The sequence below is a fragment of the Mastomys coucha genome, unplaced genomic scaffold, assembly GCF_008632895.1.
Source record: "Mastomys coucha isolate ucsf_1 unplaced genomic scaffold, UCSF_Mcou_1 pScaffold6, whole genome shotgun sequence".
NCBI lineage: Eukaryota > Metazoa > Chordata > Mammalia > Rodentia > Muridae > Mastomys > Mastomys coucha.
The window spans coordinates 30,185,818-30,202,502 of record NW_022196912.1 but is presented as its reverse complement, the minus strand read 5'-3'; the positions used below and the strand labels follow the sequence as shown (position 1 = coordinate 30,202,502).

The 16,685-nt window shown below is 42.3% G+C and overlaps 1 protein-coding gene across 1 annotated transcript in view; it reads right to left on the bottom strand.

Annotated features, from left to right (window-relative positions):
- Window positions 1–16,685, bottom strand: part of Apob (apolipoprotein B) — a 38,548-nt gene that overhangs the window by 17,917 nt on the left and 3,946 nt on the right. The window contains exons 5-19 of the mRNA XM_031355760.1: window positions 15,236–15,389; window positions 14,215–14,370; window positions 12,783–12,907; window positions 12,022–12,107; window positions 10,237–10,456; window positions 9,284–9,511; window positions 8,937–9,054; window positions 8,683–8,829; window positions 7,793–8,004; window positions 7,302–7,539; window positions 6,673–6,849; window positions 5,070–5,261; window positions 3,162–3,329; window positions 2,470–2,681; window positions 139–321 (exon numbers count right to left, since the gene is read on the bottom strand). Of these exons, the coding sequence (XP_031211620.1) occupies window positions 139–321; window positions 2,470–2,681; window positions 3,162–3,329; window positions 5,070–5,261; window positions 6,673–6,849; window positions 7,302–7,539; window positions 7,793–8,004; window positions 8,683–8,829; window positions 8,937–9,054; window positions 9,284–9,511; window positions 10,237–10,456; window positions 12,022–12,107; window positions 12,783–12,907; window positions 14,215–14,370; window positions 15,236–15,389 (2,616 nt within the window). The remainder of the gene's footprint in view (window positions 1–138; window positions 322–2,469; window positions 2,682–3,161; window positions 3,330–5,069; window positions 5,262–6,672; window positions 6,850–7,301; window positions 7,540–7,792; window positions 8,005–8,682; window positions 8,830–8,936; window positions 9,055–9,283; window positions 9,512–10,236; window positions 10,457–12,021; window positions 12,108–12,782; window positions 12,908–14,214; window positions 14,371–15,235; window positions 15,390–16,685) is intronic.

Here is a 16,685-nt window from a genome sequence, read left to right as displayed (position 1 = left end):
AATCACTGTTTGAAGCTCTCAAAAGATGATGTGAGCTCTTAAGGTTGGTAACATGGACCTACAATCCTTGATATTTTTCTCTTTGTTCATCCAGGTGGACAGTAAGCAGATGCTGGCTGAGCACTGAGAATCTCTCACCTTGTGTCCCCTGTCAGTGGGTAGTAAGAGGCAGACTCTGTGGAGCTGGCGTTGGAGTAAGCCCCCGTGGTGCAGTAGTTCATGCCAGTGAAGAAAGGCTTGCAAGTTGACCAGGACTGCCTGTTCTCAATCAGAGGTGGGATTACTTCCGTTTTGGTGGTAGAGACCAGATGCAGTGTGTTGCTGGTGAAGCATGAAAAGGTGCAGTTGTTTTTGTGTCAGAAATTGGAATGCTTATTGCTGAATCTCACTAGACACATGCCCCATCCTCTACCTCTCTCTTTTGTTTAAACCCACCTCATGTTATTTGGTTTACTGAGAAGCAGTTATGAGTTCAAAGAGCATTAACCAAATGATTGTTAAGGTCTCTCAGGTTGCAGATGTAACACTGGCTTCATTGTCTACATTATCTTTCATCCCTCCACTGTAGGTCTAGGATTCCCAGTTTACATTGGAAAGAGAAGCTTGGAGAGAGTGGTCAGATACAGGTGGACAAGTGGGAACTCTGCCTCTTTCACTTGCAAGGTTTCTTACATTTTGAGTTCTTTCTACTAGCACACAAATGCTCAAGTGTTGGCACCTGTGCACTGAACACCCTGACCTCCCACTACGTATCTCTTTTTTTCCTTCATAGCCCTATTTTGTCTCCTTCACAACCAAGAGATTTTTCTCCTTTTAGTGTTCTCTCCAAACACCTTAACACCTTACACTGACTCCCCCTCCTTATGCTCCTGTAAATGCTTGCCAATCCCTCCCTTGCTCTGTAATCCAATGGCACTGTGTGTATGTGTGTGTTCTTTAACTTCCTTTACCCCTCGGAAGTGTTTTATAGAAATGCTCTCTCATATCCAGGTTAAGATACTAGAGTTTAACCTCTTTAAACTTTGTGATACTTTAGATGTTCTTTAAAAATGAAAAAAAAAAAAGAACCAATTTTACCCATGCCCTAGTTTCTTTTTTGGAATGTGTGCTTTCTTCAGGATCTCCATCCCTACTTTTGGTGGTGTTAAGGCCAAGCTTTCCTGATGTGCCAGTGACAATCTGTTTAGGGCATGTCTACTTCGTACCCCTCAGCACTGTTTATTATTTAACTCCATCACCATTTCACATGTTTATATTGTCTGTGTTCTGGACCTAGTTTCTTGATGTTTTGTCTTTCTTCTCTGTGATTATCTCTTTACTGGGCTCAGACCCATAGGTCCATTTGCTGACTAGGAGTTTAAATTACTTGTTTCACAGTAGAAATCCATCATCTCACTCCAAGCTATAGCGCTCTCTCTCTCTCTCTCTCTCTCTCTCTCTCTCCTTGCCTTCCTTTCTCCCTTTCCCCATTCTCTCTCCCCCGTCTCTGTGTTTCCTATTTCAGTGAAGGCCCCATCACTTCCCTCTTTTCATTCTCTTTACCCCACAAGTAGTCAATTGTCGAACACTTAGTTTTCTACTTCCTCACAATTTCTAGAGCTTAACTTCTATCTTCCCCATAAATATTCCTCTAATATGAACTCCTATCTTCTTTCAGTCCTAACTTCTAATAGCTCTCCAGTTCTATTTCCTTTTTACCTTTTTATTGCTCACCAGAAACACTAGCTCATCCTAACTATACTCCTCAATTCCTTTGGCTTCAGAAGAGTCTACACTCTTTCCAGGGACTTAGAAGACTAGTCATGGTGCAAGATGAACAGCCCTTTCCCACTATATCTTTCCTATGCTTCCTGTGTTCTTTACTAACTCAACTAATTTTCTTTATCTTTTGGGCCATTACAAATACTGTACTCCTTGCGTGGACACACACTCCTTTCTCCTTTGACATAGGCCTTTAGAAAGTCTGACTCCTAAAGGCTTCATGATCTATGATTTCACAGTATACTACTCTTTCTCTCAACCAGCCCATGACTCATTACTGTCATTTCTTTAACTGCATGCCTTCCTTATAGAATTAAAATCTAGAGGATCAGGATCCTTGTGCATCTCCTTCAACAAGATTGATATAAACTAGGCAATTGAGTGTTATTTCTGAGCAAGGAAACGAATGTGTTGAGGATACCATTCAAAGTGGAACCCTTAATGTAAGGTTGGATCTCATAATCATGTGGTTATGAAATTAAACAGAACTCCATAGCCACATAGCTGACTAACCAGCAGATGCTAAATATGATGAAGAGAGGCATAAAAGCCTTTAGTTTTTATGTGCATTGTAGAGTCAAAGACAATCTTCTACTGTTTTCCAGGAACTTGTGTTACCCAATTGTTGTCTAGCCGGGTTAACTCCTGCAGATCCACACCCAATTCTTTCTTTCAAACAGGTCAGATAGACCTCGGTGACAGAATTACCTGCCACTGAACAGCTTGATTGGTCTCCTTGGAGAAGGAATGATGACCTTCAGCTGCCCAGCCTTCAGGGCCACTCGAGCCTCCAGGCCTGACTCGTGGAAGAAGTTGGTGTTCATCTGGACACTGCTCTTAGCGAAGTCTGGGATGATGATGCCCATATTTGTCACAAACTCCAAGGACACAGAGGGCTTTGCCACTAGTTCTGCCTGAATCTGGAAGTCAAAAGGCGACCTGTTCAGTTTTATGCAGTGTCTCTGCACCCTGGCTGACAGCTCAACCCCTGTTTCTGAACCCTAGCAAATGCCTCTGCTAATTCTTACCACAGGGACCACAATTGTGCTTTTGGAAGAAAAGCTGAAACATTCATTTTCCCCAGAGCAAGGGTGCATTTCCCAGGACTAGGGAGAGCCTGAACTAACTTTAAGCACTCTTGGATATAAAGATAACTAGGGTCTTCATTCACTTAGAGAACAGCTGGTTTCTCTTTCCATTATGGCATCTCAAGTAGAGATGTTGAGAGATAATATATGCTAGTAGAATCCTAAAATTCCTCATAAAAATTAGCAAGAAGATTGCAATCATGATGCTCTTTGCCTTGAAGTGGAGCATGTCTTACACATGTGTACAAGAATCCCACCCTGAAGGAAAAGAAACAGTCATTGATTTGATTGAGATGAATAACAGAGTCTTACATTGGCTAATTCCAGTCTCACACCAGCTTTGATCCCCGGGGTGAGGACTCCAGATGAGGACACTTGGAGCTGTAACCCTGCTCCAGTGGGGAGTTCAAAGGCATTCTCCATGAAGATGTAGTGGAGAAACAAGTCATTCTTTGACCCTTCTCTGATGGCCTGTACAACCTGAAAATCCAACAACAGACAACAATTTGCAGTAAGCTGGATGTGGGTGAGTGGTATTAAATGTGGTTTCCTAAATGCCACACAGCAACGCCTCTTTATTTAGAAAGGGGGGAGCTAGTACATTTTGATTATCTGGAGGATCCGCTGAATGTAAGTTCATGGTAACTGGTATAAGCAGTTTCTCTGGCTTGAATGTCATGTCATTTGAAACTGCTGATTTAGAGGTCCCTAGATGAACCTCACAGCTTTATGAACTTTAAGTATGATGCATGACATTATTTTCCTCTTGTAAAAATTTGATTGCAAATGAGATTTCATCAGAAGTGTATTATATTATGGTAAAGTCAACTGTGGGAAAGTTAGGGCTGTGAAGCAATGTCTGTGCTAATATTCATCAAATTTCGCTTTATTTTATATAGCACTTCCACAAAAGAACTTGAGACTTGTGTTCTTTTTCTTTCTTCCTTTCAAAGTGCATGAGATGGAACCCAGGCTTTTCAATGCCAGGTGACTTCTGTGTCGCTGAGTTAACACCCCCAGCTCTCGAGACTTCTGTTCTTAAAGCCAACATGATTATTTATCTAATCATAGGGAACATATTTGTATCCTTCCCCTTTTTATGATAAACTTATATAATGTAAATATAACAGAAATGTCAGTAGTGGGTTACAGTTTGCTAAAAACTTTATTTAATAATTATTGCATCATTTCAATATTTGAAAAAACTGCCAGCCTAAGTGGAGGAAGGTATGCTGAAAATTGTTTTCTAATCAAAATAAAAGATCAAACTAATATGCTTGAAAGATACAACTATTATGATGGCATTGTTTCCAAATGGTACCAGGTTTTTAGATATAAGAATCTTTATCATCTTTTTAAGTAGAGCTTTGTGCATATAGGGTGTGTGTATGTGAGTGTGTGTGTGTGTGTGTATGTGTGTGTGTGTGTGTGCATATGCCCTTATGCGTACTTATGCATCTAACTGTGAGACCAGAAGTTAATGCTGGGTGTTTTTCTTTACCATTCTCTGTTCTTTGACAAGGTCGCTCATTGAAGCTTCTTTGTTTTGGCCAGGCTAGCTGACCAATGAGCTTCTAGAATCTGCCTGTCTCTTACCTCAGCACTTGAACCATTATGGGAATGGCTGTGCCTGGCTTTTATGAGAGTGCTGGAGATTTGACCTCAGGCCCTCATGCTTACATAGCAACCACTTTACCCCCTGAGCCACCTCCCCAGCCACTTTACCTTTTAAGAATGTGTGTGCATATATATGCATGTTTACATGTGTGCATATGTATGTGGGTGTCCACGTACACGCATGTGTATGTATATATGTGTGTGTACTCCATATCAACCTCTGATGTCATTCCTCGGGATACTGTTCACCTTTGGTTTTGGGTACTGTATCTTTCAGCTTGACTTGAAACTTGCTGATTTGGCTAAGTCAGTCTGCTATTAAGTGCCAAGGATCTGCCTGTGTCTGCCTTCCCCGCGCTTAAATTATCAGAATATGTCACCACCATATGCTTTTTAAATGTAGTTTCTGGGGTCCAAACCCAGGTCAGTCTTCCGATCAAGTCAAACTTTATTCATTGAGTGCCCTTCGTAGCCCTCAAAAATCCTCTTTACTGAAATTTAGGGCAAACTTGTACTTTGAAGGATATATAAAAACTTTCTTAGGTTTGTGAGGCTGGGGAAATCTAAGAAGAACTCAGCTCAGACAAGACCTGAGTCACTTACCATCTGGGGGATTCCCTGCAAAGTTTGTGCACCACTCAGCAGTAGCTTCCCCAGGACTTGGAGGTCTTGGAGCCTGACAAAGCCAAGCTCTTTTCCTAGGATGCGGAGATAGGCCCTGGCTTCAGGAATTTCTTTAGATTTCAGATCTTTGATCAACTTGTCCACAATGGGCATGATTCCATTCACCATGTCCTAGGATTTTAGTAACAAAATATCTAATGAGATACCAGTTCTGCCCAACACTTACAGATTCCTCAGGCCAGTCTACCTAACACAGCTGTGGTGTACTCAAACTCACAGCTTCACTGCAAGCATGATCAAATGTACAGGTCAGGTACAAGAACTGGGCCCCACCTTTTAGTGAAAGAGACCTTTTCTAAACAGAGATGAAGAATCACAAGCACGTGTCAGGGATAGGAGTGTTTTCAAAGCAATACTTGACTTGAAGGATAATTAGGGGAACCGCTGTTCTCCGGGATACCAGGATCCCTAGGGAACCTTACGTTAGGATGCCCTCTGCTCTCCTCCCTTGCTTAGCCCCCTATCCCTCTACTAGGAAGGATGCTAGGGATTTCTTGAGAAAAGGTGGCTATTATATAAATCAGACGGAAGTGTGGAAAACACATGACAACAGATCCACAACTAAAAACAAACAAACAAACAAATAAACAGCTTCAAGAACTGACATAAGGTACCAGGAAGAAGATCCCAAATGGATCAGCTGTAGGTGGAGATCAGAAATCAGGAGTTAATCACAAGTTAACACTTGAAAACAAGCTATGGCCCTACTTCTAAACCTTAAATATACACACCTATGTTTTTGCTGCAGTCTTTTTAAAATGGGGTCTGATTCAGTAGAACTTGGGTAAGCCATCATTTCTAACAAGTGATTTTTATGGTGCCAATCACACCGACTATACTCTGAGTTCAAACAATCAGGACAATAAACTCCAGCATATACAACCTAGGTTCTACTCCTTAAAGTAAGAATTCATTGCCAGTTTCAAAGTGGACTTTGTTCTCACTGGCCAATGCACCAATGTGAGTGACAGGTGAGGAAAAATTGTTAATAATGATGAAAATTTATTATTGTCTGCTTATTGAGCAATCAGTAATAATATTAGGGGCCATGTAACTTATTTCATTTAGCCATTAAGTGATGATGTGAGATATGGATTGTTAGTACTTCATTGATCTAGAAACAGATCAGTTATATGTAATATCAGGCAAACTTCCCAAGGGTGTACGGGTTGGAGACAGTAAGCATGTGTCAGGGATAGAAGTGTTTTCAAAGCAATGCTTGACTTGAAGGATAATTAGGGGAACTGCTGTTGTGAATCCAAACTCTTATCTGACATGGCACACTCAGTTGTTCACTGGAGTGCCTCCAGTCGACCTTGTTCCCACTAAATTTCCAAGAAGCTATTATGTGTAGAGGACACTGGATCTTTCTTAGTCCCACAAAAGTGTCTAATATATAGCCACAGTCACTATTTCAGGTAGATAGAATGTTCATGGCTTCTAGGCATACAGATGAATGTCTGGCAGTGAAACCCAAAGCTCCACTTTAAAAAAAAAAAAAGGACATTTAACAAACATATACCTGTTCATGCTTGCCATCTTTAGTATAGCCAAAGTGGTCCACCAAGACCTTGGAGACACGATCTGGAACTCGACCATTGACCCAATACAAAGCCTTGCTGACACTGTCTGGGAAGAATCCTTGCTTACCAAAAAGAGCTTCCAGTGTTGGCTCAAAGCCTTTTCCTTCTAAACCAACCTGAGAAAGAGAACCAGGAAAAATACACCATTAGGCTTTTGGTTGTATGGCATCTCCTGTCTTCCCTTCCCAGACACTTAAACTCATGTAATTAAACAGGCAGCAGATGAACATGGCAGAAACACTTGAAGGAAGTTGTTTACTTAAATCTCACCAGACTCCTGAAAGGTAGCACTCTCCTAGCTTTTCCTAGAAGACACAGCTAAGGACTAGAGAGGATAAATAATTAAGGATTTAGAGTTGGGAGCAGATTTAAGGTTTGATGAAGGGAGAAATCATGTATGTAGCTTAGTGGAGAGCGCATGTATTTTCTAGGGTTGGGGTTCCAGGGACTGCTCTGAGACATCTTTGGCTCTAGTCTAAGGACTCATGCTTCAGATGACCCCTAGTGGAGACAGACGGTGTTGAACAGAAACGGGCAAACTACACTGAGCTCCTTCAGACACACATACCTCAAAGAGATCAAGTGAAGCAAGTCCAAAGACTGTGAGGGTTGTTTTCAGCATGCTTTCTTTGGGAAGATAACTGCTTGGATCAAATACAAGATTCCCTTCTATTTTGGCTGAGACTGGGTCAAACGATGGGAGAGAAGCAGATTTGGAAATTTGATAGTTTCGGGAAAATTTTCTGAAGTCCATGATCGTTGGAAGTTGAGAATCCTTCAGAGCACTTTTGATCAAATTTTTCAGACTAAAGGAAAAGAAAGAATATACTTTGAGTCAGAACCCTGTGTTACTTGTCGATTGTCACCTCATATCCCAAGCATATATGAATTTCTAATGGCAACTAAAGGTATATGGACTTATATATCCCAAAACTTTGGCTCAAGGTCTGTGCACATTCACTTTAAGTGTTCCTGAAGACAGACAGTGCCAGAATTGGGGGATTGGTGTCCCAGCCCAGGCTTCTCAGTGGCTGATGGGGGAAAATGGCTCTCACTTACTCTTGGACATACAGTTCCTCTGAGTTCAAGATGTTGGCAATGTGAGATGCCACGAAGTTCTTCACCTGTTCACTCTGTTCCCATTGGAGAAGTTGGACGATTTTGTTAATATCTGATGAGGATGGGCCCTTCATCAGCAAGAGATATGCAGCCAGTCTCTTCTCCACTGGAGTGACACCATTTGCAAATGTATCAAAAAGGATCGTTCGGACCTGCAGCGGAAGGGAATATTGAGATCGCTCTCTTTTGGTCAAGACAGAGCATATCTGGTGGATGCCGGTATGTCTTTCTAAAATGGCTGCAAATGCTGATACCTAGTCTTCTTCAGTGTTCTCCAGGATGACAAGCCCAAGGAATGGTCCCCAGAAGATTTATATAGAATATGTGCTGATCTCAATCGCATTACAGCACACAGACCTGCCACTTATGAGAAATTTGTCTTAATGTAGATTTTTCTAATTATCTAGTTATTAGACAATTATGTTATTGTCTAAATAAGATTATTTTAATAAGGAAAAAGATGGAAAATGATAAGTTTGGATAAGATGGTTTTTAATGCTCTGGAATTTTTACCACCGAAGGTAAGATCAAATTCTCTATTGAATTTGATTAGGTAGTATCAGTGTTTTCCTAAGATGAGATGATGATCAGTTTGTAGTAGGATAGCATGTAGAAAAAAAAATGCATTCTGCTTCATGGATTAGCTACAAAGTAGTGTGTCTTTCATGTCCACATAGTACTAGGATGTGAATGGGTTTATTGAAACCAGCACATAGATTATGGTACTGGGAAACCCAGTTGGTGAGACAGGTAAGAGGTTGTTTTTACACTTACTGAATCTTGTTGATCAGCATCAACTTTTATTTTTAGAACTGCACAGTGAACTTTACCTCATCTCCCAGTTCCATCTTCCTCAGGGCCTGGAGAGCAGCTTTCTGAATCAGCAGAGATGGTTTTGTACTTCTCACACAGTTCAGGACTGAGGACTTGAGGGCTGGCATTACTTGTTCCATGGTTCTGCCCATATTTCCAATGACCTTCATTGAAGAAATGAAACAAGAGCTCATCATGGTGCAGAAATAAGCACTTTCCAGAATGGACATTTTTGAAATGATGAAAATAATGCAAAATATGGAAAGAATACCCTCAGAATCAAGAAGGTGTGATCTTCATCCCCCGTGCATTCATCATCAATCTGTTTTAACAGATAACCAGCAATATCTTGCAGAACTGGGCTCCTTGAATGGTCCACATCAAAATAGCTACCAAGTTAAAAAGAATGAGAGGCATAGTTAAACCTTTTTTAAAATCCAAACTTGTGTTTGCTAATTCTTATTTCAATTGGTCTCTCTCTAATTAAGCAATAGAAAAATGGAAGAAAGAGCTAGGATTTGAAGGTGGAGAAAACGCCAGCATGAAGCAGAGTATTGAGGCTTCCTTTTCTCTCAGGACAAGACATGTAAGATTGAGTAAGGCAAGGTGGAGTCTCACCTGTTAACCACGTGGCTCAGGGCATACAGGGTAGCTCGGCTCTGCTGCTCCTTGGCAGTGTTAAAGATCTCCTGCAATCTCTGTGTTGAGGGATTTGGGATCAGAGCCATCAGGTAGGTAACAATGTCAACCAGGAGAGGGTGAGCCTTCTCAGTTTTCAGCCACTGGAGGATGTGAGTATAGCACTGTGGCTGTCCACACTGAACCAAGGCTTGTAAAGTGATGGGGCTGAGAAGAGATGTATAGAGAGAGTTACACAGAGGACCCTCACGACAAATCTCACATCCTCAGCACCTGGCATATTCTCTGCCAGGAGAGTACTTACATAACCTTTTCCACTATCCAGAGCTAACCATCTTTCACACTATAGCTTGGAGTCCAGTAATCATGATGACTTCCTCCACGATGTCATCTCTAGGGATGTTACCACTACAGAAACATCATGGAGGGAAGCCAAGGGACCCCTAGGCCTGAAGCCAATGAGGGCTGTTATTATTGCCCTTTTGTGGTGACAGAGACTCTGCCTTGTCAGCATAAGCACAGACCCTTCCTGTGAAGCTTCTTAGCACATAGAACATGTATCATCTGTACAGCAAGTGACAAACTATACTGTTTTGTCTATCTGAGTTTTCTTTCTGCTAGCCTTAAAGGTTCAATGGAGGTCCTTATGGTGCTCACAATGGAATTAGGAATTAGAAGACACCTATAAAATGTGATAACTACACAGTACTCTTGGATGTTAGCACACAGATACATGTATGACTTCAATGCTGTGTGCATCTTGCTTACAAAACTCTAAGCAACTTAGATGACAGTTCTCCAGACAGTAGATATTAGCCAATTAACTGGTTATGTGAGTTGACAATTAAATAGTTCCCAAGATTCTTGGGCTAAAGATTCTGCAGCTTCCACAGGTTGGTTGATAATTTGATTTATAACCTTTAAAGACCTACCTGGACACTTCGATCAGCTGTGGCAAGAGGGATGTGATTGCTTCACCAGTGAGGCCTCTCAGCTCCGTAACCAGTTTGTTGAAGAGATTTGCTCTCTGAGCATTCTGCTCTGAGATGGACAATTTTTTCAGTTCTTGAAGGATCTTCAAAACAGCATCAGCCTGCTTTGGGGTTGATGTGGACTTGGTGCTCTCAAAGGCCAGACCCACCCGGCTGGTACCTGGAAGAAGAGAAGTGTCAAGGTAGTTTTACTTCTGTATGTAGCTCAACGTCGTTGTTGACTGGAAACTGGAAATGGCAAAGGTATCAGCAGAAGGAAAAAGAAAAGACAATGACTATGTCATCAACTCTTATTAGACATCAGACTCTGGGCTGGATATTTTCATTCACTCATCATTGTCTTTTGGAGGGGGAATGTTCTACAAGTTAAAGAGAGGAGAAGGGAAATAAGGTGAGCAGCATAATTTGATAATTCTTCTGAAAATCTTATTTCTTTATTTATCTGTATCTCTGTGTGGATTTGTGTGCATAAATGCAGGTACCTACAAAGAGCAAAACAGGGTGTCAGAACCCTTTAAGTTGGAGTTTTGGGAGCTTGTGAGCCACCCAGTGGGAGTTCTAGGAACTGAACTCAGGTCCTCTAGAAGAGCAGCATGTGCTCTTAACTGATGAGCCTTCTCTCTTGTCCTATTACTTTGAGAATTCTTACCCAAGAACTCTCTAAATGTGTGAGGTCAACCTGGAGTTGAATTCAAGCTTGTGTGAATCTGTATCAGATTATCCTGTGCTGTACAGAATGGCTAGTAGGCTCTGCTGCTGCCATGGCAACACCTAGGCTAAACTCAGTGGTCCTCACATATCAGTTCTCCCACTAGGAGCCTATGGAGAGCAGATACTCTCCTGTAGCCCCATTAGCTCATGGAAATGAGCTATAGTGTTGACTTTGACTAGACTTGGGCACTCAGTCTATGACCAAGACTACCTCATTAAGCCTTATTGTGTGTCATTTCCTTCTACAGCAGTGGTTCTCAAACTTCCTAATGCTGTGATCCTATAACAATTCCTCATGTTGTAGGGACCCCCAACAATAAAATTATTTTCATTGCTACCTCATAACTGCATTTTTGTTAGTTATGAATCATAATGTAAATATCTGAGTTCCTGAGGGTCTTAGGTGACTCCTGTGAATGGGACATTTGACCGCAAAGGGGTATTGACACACAGGTTGAGAATCACTGGTCTATGGGATAGAAATATAAGCATGTGTCTCCACCCTCTGAACTCACAGTATCTACCAACTAAGAAAACAATAAAATAATGCACAAGTCCAAGTGTTGCCACACCAACATACAAAGCATTGCTGGCCTGGGTTTAGACTAAAATTCTTTAAAATTCTTTTTAGCTCTAAAGATCAATTCCTTAGATTACTACCTGGCTTGACCCTGAAGTTTCTTTTCTGCTGGCCCCACATCACCTGGAATGGGTCTGAGTCTTATAAATGTATGATGTTGTCAGCGCTACCAGAGCAATCACATTCGACTCAGTCTTCCAGTTTCTTACTCATAAACTACCAGACAGGTGGATTTTGCCTCCCTTCCCTTTGTCCCACAACCCCTTGACATCTTCTGAAATGCTCTCTGGATAGTTGTAGTCCAGTGGCCAGAACACCAGAGTCCACATCACTTATTGGTCTGCAGGCATTTAACAGGGAACACACTAAGAGCTTAGCCAGGGATGACACCCTGTGGGTAGATTTCATGATATCTAGGGGACATAAAATCTTACCTTCACTGAAGAAGCGACTGTTGATCTTAGGTGTTTCTTCAAGACTCAATTTCTGTGTTACATGTGTCATGATCCCATACTTATTCCTGGTAACACAGGAAGTACATTACATCATAGGTGACCAGTTCTCGAGATAATGCTATTCTTTTCAAGTTGAAAGGTCTCCATCTATTCCTCTGTCCCTATTCTTCTCACTTTTCAAAGGACGTTCAAATTCATGCATCTCAAACCTCCAATAGGTGGTGCTCACCACTTCCTGCTCACACTAATTATTCTTTATTATACTTTACACCAATCTAGAATTCCCAGAGGGTTGGGACTATATCCCAGCCTTTAAATTCTTTTCTAACTCCCACAGCACTGTCTCATGGACATAGTAATTCTCTAATGAATGTTAATTGAATGTCAGTTTTTAACATGGATTTGGATATGTAAGTCTCCTTTGGAAAATCCCAAATCCTTCATGAAGCTCTTTTAAACTAGGGCATCATGCGATGAACAATGCATAATTTTTTCTGGATCTATAAGCCCTTAAGGTCTGAGTCTGAGATACCTTTTGTTGGTCTCAAATGGTTCCACGTGCTTGAGACGTTTCTGGCAAATTCCCTATGATCTTAAAAGCAGGAAAGGGATGACAGCCTCTGCCTTGTACCGTCCACAGCTTCCTCTAAGCCTATCCTAGTCTGGAACTGCGCACTCAGGTGGTATACAGCTCCACAATCCTATTAAATGATGGGCATTGGAAGCAGTAGGTGACCTACTTGTAGGAGAAAGGCAGGAAAAGGTGCTGCTCATTGCAGACAGCTTCAGACACATGCTTCCTCTTGGGATCCAGGGTGTACTGGCACGATTGGCTGCTGCTGATAAGAGTGGACAAGGGGTGGGCCTGTGCATAAGATCAGAGGAAAACATTTTGGTTAGTCCCTGGGATTTCAAGCTGACTCTTCTGCCACAGGGCATTGTCTTCAAGGAAATAGAGGGTAGAAGTCTGCAGCACTAGTGAACTCAGTGAAAGGAAAACAACTCAATAACTGACAGTAGCTAAGGGAACATAAGACAGCACACTCCATCCCACTGCAGTGTCCATCACGTATAATGTGCACCTTGCATCCTACATTATCTCCCATGCACATGTACACCATTTATCTAAGCTTTTAGTTTTTCAGCTTTCTTCCACATCTTTTATGACTCTGCCCAGTGCAAGGAGAATGGTAGGTGCTTGATTTTTCCTGGTCAGGTCCAGGGTTGCTTCTCTGCATGACTCAGTTCTTTTACCAACTATAGTATGTTCCTTACTGGTAGATATATAAACTTTGTTGCCATGTTAGTCTGAAAGCACCCTGAGGGGAGGCTGCCCATGGTTCATTTGATTCCCTCTTTCATTTCTTCCTTCCTTCTCTGTCTTCCTCTCTCCTTTAGTTCTATCCAGAGTAAGGATGAATTCAGAGCAGATTCTAAGAAAAGATGCCAAGCCAATGCATTGGTCTTATCTAACTCTGACCCTCATGGTCATCAGACCATCTCTTTCTAGATTCAAGGACAATGTCTAGGAAGATTGGCAAGGATGGCAGGGATTGTTCAGTAGTTCACGTTGACTGAGACAACCTGTGACTCATGTCCTGGGATGTGTTACAGGGACTGGGCAAACTCTGGTAACATGTACCATAGGATCCTGTCTGTATAGCAGCATATGGTGGCTGTGGAAGGGGCACTTAGGCAGGACCTACAGGGCTTAGATCTACTTGGGATGGAGAACAGGAAGCTGAGACACATTCATGCCACTTCATGGCCTGAAGGAAATGAAAGAACATAGGCCTCATAAGTTCTGTAGAGGCTACTCTCTCAGGACAACCAACTCTTGTCCTAAGTGACAGACCCATGAGGGAAGAGAAGTGACAGGTATATCATCTCAGGGTTACACAGGCAGATGGCTGGTGCTGTGACAGAAGGAGAGCAGGGAAGACCAAGCTCTGCAGTGGAAGTCCAGAACCCAGATTCAGTCCTGCAATAATTTCTAACAACTCGTCAGTCTTGGCAGTCCTTCTCATTTCTGGTTTTCAGGGTCTCACTAAAGTCTATGTAATGAATAAGCTAGGCAGGCTCTTCTCTGAGATGCCTACTAGCTAGAACATTTCAGAGTTTTCCTAAGAAGGCTGCCAGTGGATGTGTATGATGATGTGTTCTGAGACTCACCAGGCCTTTGATGAGAGCAAGAGGGCTGACACTTGTGCTGATGGGCTGGAAGCCATCACACTGCTGCAGGTTTCTCTCTGTGGACATTTCTGTTGCCACGTTTCCTTTTCTTGAATTCACGGTAACCTGAGTTGAGCAGTTTCCATACACAGTATCCTGTGGGAGCCCAATATATGGTCAGGTACACTCAGTGTGGGAAAACACCACCAGGTGCTTGAGAGGGGCTCAGAAAGACATCTGGTTATAGAGGCAGGAAGGATATGGATTGAGGGAGTTTTCTTTGCTCCCAGGCATAGGATAGCATTTCTGTGCCTGGCTAGCTAATACTGGGAGAAGCAGACCCACAAGGGTTGGCCCTAAGGGCAGGGCCAGGTAGGATAAGTCTCTCAATGGTCCAATCATTGTGGAGTTGGGAGCTTAGAGCATAGTCAAAGCTCGGAAATTTTCTTGTTCTTGAAGTACATTGAATTCTTCCAGGGATGGAGAGATGGCTCAGTGGTTAAGAGCACCAACTGCTCTTCCAAAGAAGAGTTCAAATCCCAGCAACTACATGGTGGCTCACAACCACCCATTATGAGATCTGACGCCCTCTTCTGGGATATCTGAACACAGCTACAGTGTACTTACATATAATAAATAAATAAATATTTGAATTCTCCCTGAGGTTGACTTGAAATACAATATATTATAAATCTTCTTGGTGTCTAAAATACACAAGGCTTTCCTGTGTTATGACATGGGCACAAGAAACAAACCTGGACCAGAGCTAGCGGAATAGATAAAAGTCCCAGGAAAAGCTTTAAAATTAGACCCAATACCATCAAAATGTTAAAGACAGTGTGTCAGTAAGCTTCGGGGAGATGGCAACTATGATCTCTGGTACTCATAGCAATCTAGGGTTCCCCATGTAACTGCTTTACATCTCATCAACAGGCAGTGTATCTTATCTAAGCTGAGGCTGGCCTCTGATGTGGGAAGAGGACTTTGAAAAGGCTCTGTCATCAACTTTTAAGATTCTCACCAGGGACAACACTTGTTTGTCCTCTTCTGTCTCTGGGGGAATCAGAAGAGCAGAGATGATGCCCCTCTTGATGTTCAGGATATATTTAGGTTCGTCCTTGTCAGGATAAAGGACAATTTGTTTCCCTTCAGGAATGGCCAGCTTGAGCTCGTACCTGTCCAGGAGAAAGGTTACATGTTCACAAAAAGCATTCTTCCACTGCCATCCCACAGAGGGAGCCAGGGACCTGGGAAGCTCCTCCGTGGTTCTTTGGATGGGTTTTCTTTATGCGTATGTTCCTCTTCCCATACATTCCCCCAAAGTCTTCAAAGAAGGGTCAGTTTTCGCTTTCTATTTTTCTTGCCTTTTTAAATTCCTTTTTGTCTTGGCTCATACCCCCACCCTCATCTCTGTTCCCCATGTCTTCCTCCAGTCTCACTGTCTCTATGGACAACTCTATGTGTCCTTCCACATCAGCACCTGTTCATATGATTCCATACTGACTTAGGAGGGTATACACACAGAGATTTTGCCATGTTTTACAGAAATGACACTGCACTATGTGTGCTTTCTTCATCCTGATTTCCTTATTTAATGATATTTCGGGAAGATCTGGATCACTTGGTGTAGCCCCACTAGAGTCTTTACTAGAATCTCTATACAGCATTTCGTCCTTTGGCTATGTACGGTTCCTTAAACATTGCACTATTAGGGAGCATTGCCATTCTCTCTTTCTGGATTTCTTTTGTGATCATGCAGATGATATTGAAATAAACATCCATAAACAACTATTTTCACACATGACTGCTTTTATTTAGATGGGCCAGAGTTTCAGAGATGAGAACTGTTATGTCAAAGTATAAATCTTATTAACCGGACTTGGTATTTTGCCCCCTGGCTTTCATTTCCACTACTAGTGTATGAGAATATACTCTTCTTCCCTGTAGCAATGGGTACCATCTCAACTTCTGTAGCTTAATGGGTGTGGGGTGAGAAATCCTCTCCTAGTACATTCTTTGCATTTCCCTACTAGCAGGAAATCTGAGCTTCTCTTCGTACAGTGGTCAGACTTTCATTTTTTAATTCGGTCTCAGGCTAAGATGGAAGTGCAGGTTAATTTTGATCTTAGGGGTTGCCTTCTTCTTTGGGATTGCTTGGGCTGCCAAGGGCCTGGCTGTACCTGCTCTGGTTAAGTTCACAGGGGAAGAGGACCAGGTCCATCTCTCATAGCTCTGGACCTCTCAGAATATTCTAGAAACAGCAGTGCGATCCTGGCAAGTCCTTGTGGTCAAGAGGAGGAATCTCTTGTGCTGATAGCTAAGAATGGACCATAGAATAACTGCCACTCTCTCCTGCCACCACAGCTTTCCCCTCATCTAAGTCTCTAATAAAGAAAGAAGTTTTGGCCGGGCGGTGGTGGCGCACGCCTTTAATCCCAGCACCTGGGAGGCAGAGGCAGGCGGATTTCTGA